Genomic DNA, 16,266 nt, shown 5'->3' with positions numbered 1-16,266 from the left:
GACACGAGCTGCCAGCAGCTCTCTGGTCCCTAGATGCTCTCCCAGCCCGAGCCTGCCCTACCCCGGACATGCTTCACCTGCCAGGGACCGCTCTGCTTCTTCTCAAGATACCCACCATCCCCACCTTACATGGCTTTCTCTCCCCATGCTGGGAGATGTTTCTTTTGAGGCTAGCAGTAGCCCCCCAAAATGTGCCCATACCCAACTCTGCCACATCCTGTGCCCAGCCAGGCCCAGCCCTCACCATGGATTCCATGCGTGCTCTCCGCTCATCCTCCTCCTTCCTCCTCCTCATGGCCTCCAGGTCCTGCCGGGCCTCCAAGAAGGCCTGCAAGAAGGTATCAAAGATGCCGAAGAACTCATCCGGCTGCATCTTACTTTCCTGTTCTCCAAAGTGTGTCAAGGCCTTGGCAAACTGTAAGAGACACAGGCAGAAGTGTGGTAAGCCCAAGCCTGTAGTCAGCTAGCTCCCAGCTGAGCCCAGTCCAAACTGTGGGATTGTAGGCATGGAGACAGAAGAATCAAACCCCAGGGTTCACCTACAAAATTCACTAGTGAGTCATTCTTTGTCCCTACCTTGTTATCTCCCCCACCCCCTCCCCCCATAAAAACCCATGAGGCTGACCTCTGGGCTGATGGGTTGAGTCTACCTGATAGTCTATCTTTGTGCCACCTCTGGGTCTTTTATAGTGTGGGTGTGGGATCAGGAGATGGTGACCTGGGGAAGACTTCGCTAAAGTCAGGCACTGGCTGGCTGGAATGGAAAGAGCCCTCACAGGCCATATAATCATTGGGTGACTTAGCCCTTCTGTGACTTGACTTCTTCACCTGTGAAGTGGGGATCAGCCTCATAGTATTATTGTGGGAGTTAAATGGGGTGACAGGAGCAACTGGCTCTGTGTCTATGAAGCAGGCACCACTCTGACTTTGAGCACTGTGCTCTCTTACCCAACTCACACGATATTTAGGAAACGTCCCCACGCAAAAAGTCTTCCTGGGACTAGTAGCCTGAGCTCTTTCTGGGAGTTTGCTGGAAATGCTGCCTCTCCAGCCCTACCCTGGGTCTCCTGAATAAGAGACCACACATTAAGGGTAAACCCGCACATGGGTCCATTTGCATCCACGCAGGTAGAGTGCCAGCAAGTTCACGGCTGAGCTAGGCACTCGGGATGCTCACCCAAGTGACTGAAACCCTCTTATCAATGTTTACATCTGTTTAATAGGACTATAAACTTTCAGCAAACCTGTATGGTAGGTGGGTGAGAAATGAGATACTTGTGGTGGGGCTGGCGTGGGGATGCGGTGGGGGTGGGGTGGAGTTAGGGTGGGGTGGGGCTAGGTTGGGGCTGGGGGGCCTGGAGTGGGGTGGCACTAAGTTGCATTTGGGGGTACCTGGGGTAGGGGTGGGGTAAAGTTGGGGTGGGGTGGGGCTAGGCTGGGTTTGGGGGTGCCTGGGGTGGGGATAGGGTGGGACTAGGGTGGGGCTTATTCAGTCAAGTGCTTGCCATGCAAGGGCAATGACCTGAGTCATTGATCCCAAGCATTTAGCCAGGGTTTGGTGGTGTGATCTCAGCACTGGGGATGAGGATGCAAGAGGATCTCTGAAGCTTGCTGACCAACCAGTCTAGCCTAATTATTGAGACCGAGGTCCTAATGAGACCCTGTTTTAAAAAATAAGGTCTTTGACTCCTAAGGAATGACATCCGAGGTTGACCTCTGGGCTCCCATGCAGGTGTACAAAAGCACACACACAAACACAAAAATAAAACTGAAAACAATGTTTCTGGTGCTTGGGTACCTAAACAGTGAACCCTGGTCTCTGCACTATAAGGTTGTCATTGGTTGCCTTGGAGGCAGAGGAGATGGGATTTCTCTAGGCTCTGAGGCACTGGGTTTGTCCCTGTCCATGGTAAGACCTAGGCAATGATGAGTTGAAAAGCAGTGGGGGTGGGGTGCTGGGCCACCTTTACCTTATCCCTGGCCTCATTGAGCTGGTCCTCCAGCTCTGAGAAACTGAAGCTGGACACTGTGATGAAGTCACTCATGACAGGAACAAATTTGTCATTGGGGTCCCGTGCCTGGCACTTTTGATATTCCAGCTCCTGGGGAGGGAAGAAAAAGCACAATTTAGACAGAAAGCGTGCAGGGGCTACCACCTGCTCCTTGTTAGCCACAAGGCATTGCACATGCCTGCGGAAAAGATGAACCTGGGCTCACAGTTCTGAAGGCAATGCTGCCCCTGAGAGTTGTTGGTCTGGGCAGCTGTTTATATCCTTCCCTAACCTATCGCCACCGCTGTCCTTTCTGGAATGGCTTTTGAGTGAATCGGGGGCAAGTAGTATTGTCTGGGAAATCTTGCTGCTGTGCTGTGATCCACACTTTAAGTAGCACTTTCCAGAACCATCAAGATGGAAACCATCACCCATGGTAGCAACATAAGAAGGTTCTCTAATTCCTAACTTTAGCCCAAATTGATTCTCCTCTTCCCCTCCCCGTCCCATCTTGGGAATTCTGGGAAAAGTTTCTATTTTCCAAGTGTGAGGGCCAAAGAGTTGAAGATGTCTCAGAGAGTGTATCAGCTATGAAGGTGTGAGAACAGCAATGGTAGTAACAGGACAAGAGACCCAGTGCTGGGATCCAGTGTTTGTGTCCTCTCCATATGCCTGTACTGAAATCCTAACCCCTAAGGCAAAGCAAGGAGGTGGGATCTCACAGGTGCATCCAAAGGTTTGACACTATGCCATGATGCTGTCATCTACAAAGTGCACAACCAAGTTATGAAGAGATAATAAGAAAAACATAATGTCTTAAGTAAGTTTGTGGGTTTGTGCCAGGCCCCATTCATAGCTCTCCTGAAGCTCATGTGACCTATGGGGTCATGGGTTGGACACTCCCGTCAAGTGACCAGGTCATAAGGGCAGTGTCTTTGTATAGCGGTCCTATCGGTGAGTCCTAGGGAGTTTGTCCTTTCTATCAGGTGAGGACAAAGTGAGGTCTCACCCATGAGGACCAGGCCCTCAGGACATCAGACCTGCCAACCCTTTGATCTTGAATGGCCCACCATGCCAAATTCTAAGAGGTAAATGTCTTGTTCAGCAAAGCCGCTACATTGATGGACTTGTTTAGGAATCTCAAAGGATTAAGATGCCTAATTTCTCATCAATGAGTGGATGAGCCCTCAGGGCCTCCACTAGTTCAGGCATGAAGGGAAGAGGTATAAGATAGGATCTCATGGGGCTGGCGGTCCCCACTGCCACTTGGCTGTATGTCTCCCATAGTCAACTCAGTGCACTCACTGTGGTCAAACCTGAGCAGGTGACAGTCCTAGGGTTCAGTCTCCCTGCTCAGTGGCATAGAGTCTCAGACACACAGCCCTTCTGTCAGGGTCTAACTGTAAACCCCAAGAAGGTGGATCACTTTTTCCTGAAGGCTCTGTCCACTGTGCGGCTGTCCCACCTTCCCATCCAGGAGCCCCGGGTCATTGAAGTGTATTACACAGGATTTCTGTTGTCTGAGACGTGGCACTGGCTTCTCCACAAAAGCCTCCATGCAAGTCCAGCAGGCTCACTTACCACCTCCACTGCTTGGAGGCCCCTCCTGAGATTGCCCACCTCCTTCTCCAGCTCTGCCAAGCTGTGGGGAGATAGGAGAGGGAAGACACCATCAGCTCTGGGTGTGAGGAGCCAAGGATGGCTCAGAGAGAGGGCAGCTTGAAGCATGGCAGCATTACGTTCCAGCCCCTCTTAGCCTGCTGATCACCTCCAGCAGATCACCTCGCTGTGTGCCTGTTGGTGTCTGTAATGTGTCAGAGTGAAAGCTCTGCTCCATGGATCCTTCCAAAAGCTGTGTATCACATAGTTGTGTGTGTGTGTGTGTGTGTGCGCGCGCGCACACACACACACACACACACACACACACACACACGGAAGTCAATAGACAACTTCAGGTGTCTCCATAGGACTTGTCCATCTTGGTTTTGTTTGTTTGTTTGTTTGCTTGCTTGGGTTTTAGATGCAGCACTCAGACCGTCGTGCTACCTGCTGCACTATCTCCCAAGCCCTATCAAAAACATCCTCACGTTAGCATCTGACTTGGGTTTATTTCTTCCCGTGACCTTCATCATGTTCATCGCTATTTAACAGGGTTGGTGGTAGAGGTGAGTATGGAGAGATATAAGGTCGGTCCTGGGGGTCGCCCCTGAGATGGCACTGTGGCTGTTAGCCTGGGATGCCGCTGTCACACTGTGGTGTAGCAGATCTGGCACCATGCTCCTGAATTTCCAATTCTCCAGAGCCATGTGTCAAATGCACTTCTAATTTTTAGAGCTACCAAGTCTCAGTGGTTTGTTAAAGCACAGAATATCTTACACACAGTGGCATTGAGTACCTGTTAGCTTTAGCATTTCTGTCTTCCCAAGACCCCAGATTTAGTCTAACAACCTTAGCAAGTGTTGTGGATGCCCTGCCCATTACAGTTCAAGGAAGGTCCCCATTCTTCCAACTGACCAGGCTTTTAACTATATGCTTATATTTTATTTTATTTGTGTGTGTGTGTGTGTGTGTGTGTGTTTTGCACCATATGCATGCCTGGTGCCTGAGGAGGCCAGAAGAGGACTTTGGATCCCCTGGAACTGAAGTTACAGATGTTTGTGAGCCGCCATGGGGTGCTGGGATTTGAACTGGGGTCCTCTGGAATTACAGGCAGTGCTGTTAACCACTAAGTCATCTCTCTAGGCCCTAGCCAAGTGGTCTTTATTCTAAGTTGGCTCCCTCTGCCTGTTAGAGTTATGTTCACACCCCAGGACACTCAGCCAGTGTGCTGCATGTCTAGCCCCCTCCCCCACCCCGCAATAAGCAGAGAGGGTGTTTCCATGTTAGGCTTAAGTTCCATCTGCCCACAGTGCAGCTGGCACTGGCTCAATGCATCTGTTGCAGGCTTTCTTTTTATGCACAGCTTACTTCTTCATTCTTCTGGTATTTTCCAGAAGCACCTCTGAAATAAGATGATTGGCACCTCAGAGAGCAAGCTGTCTCTGGTTCTTCTAAAAGCATACCAAGACACTGCCCATTGCCAGTGTCCTCCCAAGTGAGGGAAGCCACATGTGTGGTCACAGGCGAAGAAAGCACGGCGGGGCTGCTTACTTGACTTTGGCGGCTTCTGATAGGTGCCGCAGCTCTGCGGGCATGTTTAGGATGTCAGGGAAGTGCTTCTCCAGGATCATGATCAGGTAATGAAGCAGAGAGATGTTCCTGTGGGTGACAGATGTGTCGGGAGGGGGTGATGAAAGCAGACGGAGTGTGACAAGAGGAAAAAGAAAGAAGGGGCTGGAGAGATGCTCAGCAGGCACGGGCTTTCTGCTCTGCCAGAGGACCTGAGTTTGGTTCTGAGCATCCACAAATGCCTGCAACTTCAGTGCCAGGGGATCCAGTGTCCTCTGCTGGTCCCACAGGCAACTGCAGACACACACGCGTGTACACAAACACACACACACACACCACACCCCACACCACACACACACACACCACCCCACACCACCCCACACCACACCACACACACTAATACACACACCCCCCCACACCACACACACTAATACACACACACCACCCCACACCACCCCCCCCCCACACACCACCCCACACCACACCACACACACTAATACACACACACCACACCACCCACACACCACACCACACACACTAATACACACACACACCACACCACACCACACACACACCACACCACACACACTAATACACACATACACCACACACACACACCACACCACACACACTAATACACACACACACACACACCACACACCCTACCCCACACTGAAATAATTATTTACAGTATTTTAAACATAGACAAGGCAGCTGGGATGGAGAGAGAGCAGAGGGTTAGAGAGAGGAGGGGACACTAGGATGGGGTGAGACAGGGCAGAGGAACCCCGAGTCCTCACCTGTCAATGCTGGACTTTGTGTCAGCAATCTTGTTGAGACTGGCTACCCGGAACCCATAAGCACCCCCGCGCTGTCCCTTGTTCATGAAGTTACCAATGGCTAGGACCACCTCCAGCATCTGCTTCAGACGCTTGCTGAGGGTCAGCTCCCGGGAGGCCAGCAGGATGGCTGGGAGAAGAGAGACAGTTCAGCACGCTGCACAGACTGAGCCAGGACAGCAGGGCTCCTGGCTTCCCAGAAGGATTATGCAAGGGGCTACCTTTTCAACTCTTGGGTAGCAACTACCTGTTCTCTTCAGGACAACACTAGCCTATCCTCAGAGTAGATCGCCTCTAGAATGATTGAAACTATGTCATCATACACACAAAGATTATTATAATACATACTTGGATATGGCAGTTTTATTTTTTCCAGACCTGACAAATTTTGTGCTTCCTGGACTGTATTGTATGTGTATGTTCACATGGGTGCATGTGTGTATGTATTCATGTGCAGATATGTGCAGGTATACGTGGAGGTCAGAGGTCAGCCTCAGGTACCATTCTCAGATGGTGCCTTGGGTCTGAGACAGCTGGAAGAAGATCAAACCACTTGGTGGTCTCTGACTATGTGGATGGGAAATTCCTGAAGGTGCTTGTTATTAAAATAAAATGAAGCCCTTAGGCTTAGAAGATAATGCCCCATTGGGTGGAGCAGTCATTAGGAAAGTAAGAGGACCCAAGTTCAAATCCTCAGCACCTACAAAGAAAAGCTAGGCATAATCATGTGTAGGGCTGTAACCCCAATGCTGGAGAAAGAGGGGAGCCACAGACAAGAGAATCCTGGCAGCTTCTTAACCATCCAGTCTAACCCAAACAAGCTTCAGGTACAGAGAGAATGTCTCAAAAGCCAAGATGGAGAGAGATGGACATGTGATGCCCTCCTCTGGCCTCTGTATGCACGTACATGGATGTGCACTGTGCACACATGTGTGCACATGCCACACACACACCAAACACATATCACCTATAAAGGAAAACTCCAGGGCAAAAGTTTGCAGAAATTTTCAGTCAGTTAAAAACTGTGAAGAAGATTTTATAAAAATGAGAAGTGAGAGGTGTCCACATAGCCTTTAGATCACACATTCTATGAGCTAACACACCCTGTCGTGCATGCTTATTTAGGTTGTTCCCAGTGCATGCATGCATGTGTCTGTGTGCATGTGCATGCATTTGTGTAGAAGCCAGAGACTGCCTTTCAGTGTGACTGCTTTGGGGTCACCCACACTCCTGTCAGTAACCACTCATTGGCTTCCAAGGGGGAATTTCAGTGGACTCGAACTTTGGTCGGTCACTGGGGCCTTAGACAGTGGGAGGACAGACATTGCCTAGATCAACAGCACTCAGTACCCCAGGGGGAGGGAAAGTCTTAAGACATAAGCAAAAAACCATCATAAAATCACTCAGCAATTATTCCATTTATAGAAAGCTGAAATTAGAAAAACTCATCCAGACATTGTGGTAAGTCTGAAGAGGAGAGAGGATGCTCACTCGGCAGGGTGACATTTCTAATGTCGGGAGAGGAATATGAAGAAGGATGGAGCCAGGCGGTGGTGGTGCACGCCTTTAGCCCCAGCACTCGAGAGGCAGGTGGATCTCTGAGGTCAAGGCCAGTCTGGTCTACAGAGTGAGTTTGAGGACTATTAGGCTATAAAGAGACCCTGTCTCAAAGGGGACTGTGGCTTGGCTGAAGAAATGGCTCATCCACGAAGGCTAAAGCTCACAACCAAAAGACAAGATTCAGTTTCTTACCATGGCCAGGATGGGGATCACTCCCCAATTGCCCAGTGGGAACAGCTGTAATTATTTGTGTATTATCATATTTCAGCAAAAATTTTATTTTCAAAAAAGCAAATAAAATGGGCAGAAGTGGCCCACCCCTTTAATGCCAGCACTAGGGAGACAGAGGCAGCAGATCTGCCTCTGTAGATCTTTGTAGAGCCAGTCTGCTCTACAAAGTGAGTACCAGGACCGTCAAGTCTACACAGAGAAATTTTGTCTGGGGGAGGGGGGAATGAAGAAAGAAAGAAAAAGAAAATAAAACTTACTTGCAGAAGTCCTCAGTTACTTATATGACTAGGGAGATTTTTCTAAGGTTGGTGGGCTGTTTGAAAAATCTACAAAGGAATATCCTTTAAAAATGCTAAAAATGTTGGCAAAACAGAAAATGATCAGAGTTGAAAGGAAATCAGAGGTGATGAGAAATCTCCTGTCTGTGATGCTGGCATTTCGGAGCATTCACGAGAATAATATGTTCATGAATACATTCATAAGAATATTACATTTACAGTCACATTCATCCAGGCTATATTTAGAGAACCTACTGGTAATGAGAATTGGTAAATTTAGTATACTCAGCAATGAATGTATTCATAGGGAGATATATTCAAAGCAAAACTGAGAAATTTGTCAAACTTGGTAAAATGCCCCCAAGTAACTTCACCTGGAGCCCTGTCTTGGGGAGGGGAGGGTGTGTGTCAGCCCTGAAGTCACTTCACTAGAGCCCTGTCTGGGGGAGGATAGGGTGGGTGTCAGCCCTGAAGTAACTTCACTGGAGCCCTGTCTGGGGAGGAGACTGTGGGTGTCAATGGCTCCATAGCCACCTGAGGTAGCTTGATCGTAGCTATTTCAGGAACACTTTTGGAAGAGCTAGAAGGGGGAATAAATATGGAGTCCGGTGTCAAAGAGCCAAGCACACTGACAGGATCGTGTGTGTAGATGCCTTCAAACAACTCCCCAGCCTGGCTTGAAGCCCTTCAGGGACAGCAGCCACCCATAGTGGAGGGTATCTACAAACCCCAGCTATAGACTGTGGCATCCCTACAGATGTTCTCGCCAGCCTGTCTCTTTCTGTGTAGCTTGATATTAAAGAGAGGCTGCATGGAGCATCCTGGCTGAGCCTTAGAGCTCGGGTACGTCTCCTTGGAGTGCCTAACAGTCGAAGATGACACCTTACCAGTGCCCAAGCCACTCTGCTCCCATGGTTCCAAATGGCCACTCACTTTTGCTCCACTGGTCTAAGAGGCATAAAGAGTTGAGCACCTATACCTTGGTCCCCAAAGTAGTTTGCAACAGGAAGAGAGTGGAGGTGAAAAAGCCTTGCCCATCACGGGGGCAAGGACATACCCCAGATGGATAATCTATTCTTTGTCACTATCTGAAGGCCCTTTGTTGCATGTACATCTGTGTACAGACTGAACACCACTTATCTCTCCAAACTCCTACTCCAGAAATCCCTACCTGCTCTCAACCTGCTCTCTGAACTAGGCATCTCAGAGAGTGTCCAGCAGGGGGCACCCATGCTCTGCTATGTCTCCAGCCTGGCACCCTGAGCATCCAAGATGGTTTCTTGTTCTTAAGTCTTCTCCTTACCCCCAAATGAGCCCCCAACCAGTTTCTCCAGCTTCTGCCTTGCTGGGTGCATATATCTTCCCACCATCCTAACCCCCTTTTCTTTCTCACAACTCCTTCGTCCTGTTTGTCTGCCTTCCCAACAGGCAGCCCCAAGGATTTGCTCTCTGACTTAGTGATGAGGGAAGGGACCAGTTGGGAGGACAGGAAGCATCTACATGGCCACAGAACTCCTCACGTGTCTCAGAAATGGCAATCTGGAGCAGGCCTGGATAACCCAGACTCTGTATCAAGCTGTATATGTCTAGGTTCTATGTCGTTCCCTTCTCTCTGATGAGCTTGCACCCCAGCAAATATACCCAGTAGACTTTGTGAGCTTGGTGCTTCTCAAATAGACCATGGTGATGAGTCTGCATGCCAGGCTCCAAGAAGAGTGCTAGCTACATTCCTATTTCCTGGTCCTTCCTGTCCCAGGCTGCTGTGGAAGTCAACAGTCATCCCACCCTGGGGAGTCAGTGCTGAGGAAGAGAGGAACATCATATGGTTGGCACTTAAGCCAACATAAACAAAAGCATCTCTATAATAATCATATTTCTAGTTGGTGGTGCATTCCTGCAATCCCATCACTTGGAAGGTGGAGGTAGGGAGATTAGGAGTTCAAGACTAGCATCAGTTACATAGTAAACTGGAGGCTAGCCTAGGCCACATGAAACCCTGCTGAAGATATAAATGTAGTTTTAAATGTTGTCCTTAACTTGGGTATGTCTCTGGGGTCAGGGTAAGGCAGAAATTTCCCTCTGTGCCACTAGTTAATCCCGAGTCTTGTCCCCACTCCAGGTGCTCACCACAGGCCCCAGCCCTACCTTCGACTTTGGGCTTGGCCTCTGCCAGTCTTTCCTGGAACTTCTTCTTGAAGAAGAGGGCCTGCAGTCGCTGCTGGTAGTGGTCAATCCTATGAACAGGGCAGGCTATGTCACAGGCAGACCCATGGCTCCAAGGCAGCTTTAGCCTCCTCTTAGGACATCCTTCACTCCCCTTTCTTGGCAGAGCTGACACCAGACCCCTGCTCCTCCTGCTACCCTGGTGCCCCACTGGCCTAGCTCCCTCCTGCTGTACCCAGTGCCCATCTGACCTGCTCATTTCATAGAGGAAGCGGTCTGCGCGCGCCATCCGCTCAATCTCGTGCTTGTGCTCCTCGAGGAGGTCAATGTCGCTCTTCTCCGGGATGAACTTGAGGAGCTGTAAAGAGCAGGTGAGGTCAGGAGGGAAGCTGTTGAGCAGCACACACAGGGTGAGGTTGGAGACGCTCCTGCGTTGCCTCTGCTTAATAGTGGGAGGGCTGCTGCAGCAGGGGGATTAAGAGTTCAAGGACGATCTAGGCTTCATACCAATCTCAAGGCAAGCTTGAGCTACCTAGAGAGACGAGGCCAATCTGCTATACACATCAGTTTTGAGGCCAGCCCGGCTACAGAGTAAGCTCAGGTGTTTTCTCTAAATGTGCCATGTGGGTGCAGTGCCTGCAGTGACCAGTAGAGGGAAGCAGATCCCCTGGAACTAGAGTCACCTGTGGGTGCTGGGAACTAAACATCTGTAAGAACCGTCAGTGCTCTTAACCTCTGAGTCACCTCTCCAGTCTTGGTGCTACGGCTGGAAAGTGTCCCTCTGCAGTTTACATATGGAAACTTCCCCATTAATGACATCAGGCAGTAGAGCCTTTGGGTGGGGTAAGATGAGGTCACAAGGGTAGGGCCCTAGTAATGGCATTAGTGGCCTGATAAGAGAAAGAGAAGTCGAAGCTATGGCATCTTCTCTGTCTCTTCCCATGATGCCCTCTGCCATGCTTTGATCTCTCACCAGGCGTCAAGCAGACACAGCACCCTGCTCTTAGACTTCCCAGCCTCCAGAGCCATGAGCTAAGTAAACTCGTATAGATTAACTGGTCTAGGGGGTTTTGTCACAGTCACAGAAAATAAGCTAAGTCACTGTGCTTAATTTGCATCTGGCTTCTGCTCAGCATAGCATCTAAGACTCACCCATGCTGTACATCACTAGTCTGTCTGTATTTACTGCCTAGTAGCATTCCACTGAAAGGATGCACCACAATCTGTTTGCCCACTTTCCTATTGATGCTCAGTTGGGAGGTTTAGTGAGTTCAGTCAAGTTGCTATAGTTATGGCTGGATTTGTCTCTTAATATTCATAGTGGCCTCTCTTCAGTGTGCACCAAATGTGAGCTTCCTGGGCAACAGGGCTGACATACGTTTGCCTTAACATGTTGCCAAATAGCTCTTCAAATCGAGCCACATGGGGATGCCAGTTCTGTCACACTCTTGTCAATGTAAGCCTGTCTTTAATTTTGGCTAGTGGGTAGGCGTGCGACACTCCTCTTCTAGGGTTTTCTGGGTTTCTCTGGTGACTATTGACGATAGAACTTCACATATGTTCATGGTGCCAGGCACCATCTTTCTTAAAGCAAATGTTCTTTTACATTTAAAGGGGGATATGATATAGATATGAATAATTTGCATTGGCATGGATTTGGCTTTGTCGATATAAATTTATGGTCAATTTTGTTATATGTATATGTATTCCTGATCTTGATTAAGTTATTATGATTGTGTAGTTTATTTAAAAATGTAATGCATAATTAGAAAATATAGGTTGTTAATGGATAATCATCAATAATAGTCAATCTTGTAATCATGTTAATTAGATTTTCTAGATATATAGAGATATATTTCAGTTAGATAGGCATTCTTCATATCTTTCAAATACTATAGAATATGGCATTTAAGATGTTTTAATAATTTAGGGCTTTTCGTGACAATGAGACACATCTGCTCCTGGCAGCACCAATCTACTTCAAGAGGAAGATGGGCATTGAAGAGGCTCCTAATGTAGTTGGTTAGCCATTTGGGCAAGAAACTGCTCTTGCCTGGACTGATGCATGAACTGGACATAAAGAACCTGCAGAGAGAGGACTGCTGAACTTGCCGAAAGGTGAGATGATCCTTTGGGGTTCCTGCTTCATGAAAGAGTCTGTGAGACATTCTGCAGGACACAGAAGAAAGTGACTGAACTGTCTTTGAAACTGTCTTCCTGCTTCATGGAAATGTCTGTTGGATACTATGGGCCTGTAGGCTGAAGATGGATGCCCCAACAGTACACAAAAACTTTGGGTGACTGTCTAGGAAGCAAGGTGTCTTTGTCATTTCTAGAGTTTTGGAAGTTGCTTATAATGCACTTCCTGTTTACTTAAGTAATATTATCTCCTTCTGGACTCTTTGATGGAGTTGAAGAATTTATAGATATAGTTTTTCTTAGTTATAATAAAAGATAAAGTAGATATAAATATTGTAACTGTAATGCTTGCTTGATAACTGTTTTGTTATATGTAATTTTACTATGTTAAAGATAAAGCCTTCCTTTTTGTTTAAACTGAAAAGGAGAAATGGTGTAGGAGGCCCTATCTATATTTGTGTTGCTTTCATTGGTTATTAAAGAAACTGCCTTGACCTAGTTGATAGGGCAGAACTCAGGTAGGCAGGGAAGACAGAACAGAATTCTGGGAGGAAGAAAGCAGAGACAGGCAGATGCCATGATTCTCCTGCCCGAGATGGACGCTGGTTAGACTCATGCCAGTAAGCCACGACCTCATGGTGTTACACAGATTGGTAGAAATGGGTTAGATCAGGATGTGAGAGTTGGCCAAGAAGAGGCTAGATATAATGGGCCAGGCAGTAATTTAATTAATACAGTTTCTGTGTGATTATTTCTGGGGTTAAGCTAGCTGGGCGGTGGGAAGCAGCCCGCTCCCTTTTACTACACTTGTTCAGGCTTTTAGCTTAGTTTCAAAACGGTGGCTTTTGCCACTTTGTTTATCTGCAGCACTCCTTACTGCAAACACATGCCATTTGTTCTCTGTCTGCTTGGAAAACACTGGGCGTGTTATCACCCAAGGGAAAAATATGTGTCTTTGGATTGATGCTGGCTCTTTTTCTTGATTTTAAATTTATTCTAATTTATGTGTACGGGTGTTTTGTCTGCATATATGTCTGTGTACCACCTGTGTGCCTGGTGCCCACAGAGGTGGAAAGAGGGAGCCACAGCCCCTGAAACTGGAGTTATGGGTGGCTGTGAGCCAGCACATGGGTGCTAGGAAATGGACCTGTGTCTTCTTGCAAGAGCAGCAAGTGCTCTTAACTGCTGAACCATCTCTCCAGCTGCCCAGTTTCTCTGTTGAGATAAACTCATGAAGCCCAGCCTGGCCTCAAATCCCAGATCTGGGATTATAGGTGTGCACACCATACCCAGTCTGGGGATGGAACCCAGGAAGTGAAGTCATGCGTGCTTTACAACAGCACTCTTCATTTTAATGAAGTCCGGTCAGCCGCAGGCCTGTTTGCCGTTCCAGGTCCTTAAAGGACACAGTGATAAAAGTGGAAGGAGCTAAGGAGGAAATGACCATTGAGACCTTGCAGGGGCTACAGGCTTGTCTGGCAGCTTGTTCTAGAGGAAAGCCCAGTCCAGGGAAGTTTCTGGAAACCTCAGTGCTTCCAGCCCAATGTCTCTTCACCTGAGGATTTCAGCCTTTCTGGTCTGGGGTAGAAAGTAGTATGGCTGCCCAGGCTGGGCTCCTCTCTCCCTCCAATGCTCCTCACCTGCTCCAGCATATCCTTAGCGAGGTCTTCTTGTTCATCCATCCTCAAGATGGCCTGCCGTATCTCCTCATTAGAAAGTTTCAACCTGTGACAAACACACCCTGAGCAGCGTGGCCTGGATCTCACCTTCTCTCCAGCCCCAGTGCACACCTTCCCTCCTCCCTCCTCCACACAGCCTTCCCAGGTCAGTTTCATGATAGGCTCTAATATTAATGAAGAGGAAGTCCGAAGCACTCCATATGTCCAATAACAAGTGTTTTAGTTCCCCACCCCTCCCTCCTGCCTCAGATATCTTCAGCATCTCCATGGGAGGACACAGCGGGGTGTCAGAACTCCTCTGGGAGAAGTCTCGCTCTTGCATCTCTGACAAGGCCCAGTTCCCAGCCAGCTCCCTTCAGCCTTCCAGGGGCCCCTGCTCACCTCCTACACTGTCTTCCACCCTCCCATGTTCACACCCACTGAGAACCCTAGGGAAGCAGCCCTCCTCCGCCACTCAGTGGCAGAAACTCGGGCCAGGGAACTTGTGGGAGGGCAGAGGGGGCAGATGTCCCAGAGGAGGCTGTAGGCGGCACTAAGAATAGAGCTTGGGGCGGTGCCCCTGACCCTGCCTGGGGGAGGCCCCCACACAGAAGCCGTGCTGTTAATATAGATACTGCTTGTTTGTTCCACAGCCCAGGGAAATGCTTGCAGACTGAGGTCATGCTGCTCCCAGGCCTCAGCTGAGTGGGTTCTCCGTGGGCTTAGAGAGGCTCTGCTGACAGATGCTCACTGTCACTCCTGATATGTCAGGAGCCTCGAGGCCAGGCCAGTTTCTCGTCTGAAGAGCCCCATGCTGCTGCTCAACATGGGCTTGCAGGACAGAGTCTAGACTAGCATCCACTCCCCCCTCCTCTGGGGAAGCAGAGAGGCAAGGCCAGCATCAGCACGGTTCCTCTGCCACCTTCCCCAGGCCTGCAGCTCAACCATAATGTGCATTATTTTGCAATGCTCTGGATGAGCCCAGGCCTGGTGCATGCTGGGCAGTCAGGCAAGCACTCTACCACAGAGTGACCCTAATCTCGGCCCCTTCACCACCCATTTTGGGCTTCTACTTGGGGGCACCCATCTCTGCTACAGGGGAGCACTTACTTGGAGAGAAGAATAATACAGTTCTGGGCCCTGCGGCCATCAATGACTGACAGCTCTTTGACCTTTCGGGAGGCTAGGTAGATGTCCTCCGTGGAGCCCAGTTCTTTCTGCAAATGATGAGTTAAACGGGGAGTACTGAGGTAGGTGCTCCCAGTCTCTTTGCCCACCTCCCCGAGCCTCCTTTCTTTCGGTGTGGGGATTCCCCTGACCCAGTGGACAGAGAAAGAGAAGATGGGAGAGGCAGCCTGCTAACCACCGACTCTTATGAGAGATCTAGGACTAGCCTGGGCTAAGAAGGGTGGAGGATAGCAAAGCCCACCTCCACACACAAGCTCAGCCTCTCTCAGAAAGCCAGGAAAGGAACCATGCAAATGGAAGCTGTGATTGATCTCTGTGTCCTCAGGCAATATGGTGTTGCCTCTCACACCCCCACCTCCACCCGGAGCTGCCTGAAACTTATGAGGAGAAGCTGATCCCAGCCTCCATAAGGCCACAGTCTCTGACCCTGGAGACTTCTAGCCTATCTCAATATGCCAGGGCTAAAGGGTTTTACAGGGTCATATGGAAAAACAAAGGCAGAATCCATACTGAATTCCCTTCTGGAATGCCAATAGGCAAAATCAAAGCTCCCAAGCTTCCTCCTGCTGGACTTCCCTGGCCAGGGACTCAGGAGCCTGTTAACACACAGCTATGACTCTAGGGGCTTTCTCAGAGCACATGTTCCGAGGCACACAACTCCAGGGCCTGTCTTCCCGGCACGCCGGTCTCTGTGGGGTTACCCTCTGGAGTTGTGCAGCGCCCGACATGTGTAGCCATGCTGGAAAGCCTTGCCTTGGGACTGGCAGTGGACACAAGAGCCCTAGAAGCATTCTCCGTTCTGCGGACATTCGCCTCCGCGGCTGGCAGAGGTCTGCTTGGAGTCCCTCCATCTCTCACGTTTCCTCTCTCTCTCTGGGGACCCTCCTGCACGCCACCCTACATGGATGAGCAATAAAGGCTGAAGACAGTGCAGGCAAGCCTGCTCTCATGACCCCACTTCCGGGTGGCAGCCGGGGACAGTGGGAGAGAGACAGAAGGTCCAGAGCCCTGAGAGCGGCTCACCTGCTGACAGTCATGTTAGTTATTAGCT

At 49.4% G+C, this 16,266-nt stretch overlaps 1 protein-coding gene across 2 annotated transcripts in view; it reads right to left on the bottom strand.

Annotated features, from left to right (window-relative positions):
- Positions 1-16,266, bottom strand: part of Daam2 (dishevelled associated activator of morphogenesis 2) — a 114,902-nt gene that overhangs the window by 2,664 nt on the left and 95,972 nt on the right. For both annotated transcript variants that reach the window (XM_038341550.1, XM_038341551.1), the window contains exons 16-24: positions 15,138-15,244; positions 14,010-14,094; positions 10,482-10,588; positions 10,213-10,301; positions 5,960-6,128; positions 5,142-5,249; positions 3,573-3,633; positions 1,971-2,102; positions 245-415 (exon numbers count right to left, since the gene is read on the bottom strand). In XM_038341550.1, the coding sequence (XP_038197478.1) occupies positions 245-415; positions 1,971-2,102; positions 3,573-3,633; positions 5,142-5,249; positions 5,960-6,128; positions 10,213-10,301; positions 10,482-10,588; positions 14,010-14,094; positions 15,138-15,244 (1,029 nt within the window). The remainder of the gene's footprint in view (positions 1-244; positions 416-1,970; positions 2,103-3,572; positions 3,634-5,141; positions 5,250-5,959; positions 6,129-10,212; positions 10,302-10,481; positions 10,589-14,009; positions 14,095-15,137; positions 15,245-16,266) is intronic.

Source organism: Arvicola amphibius, chromosome 9, assembly GCF_903992535.2.
Source record: "Arvicola amphibius chromosome 9, mArvAmp1.2, whole genome shotgun sequence".
Taxonomy (NCBI): Eukaryota; Metazoa; Chordata; class Mammalia; order Rodentia; family Cricetidae; genus Arvicola; species Arvicola amphibius.
This window is presented reverse-complemented; position numbering and strand designations above follow the sequence as displayed.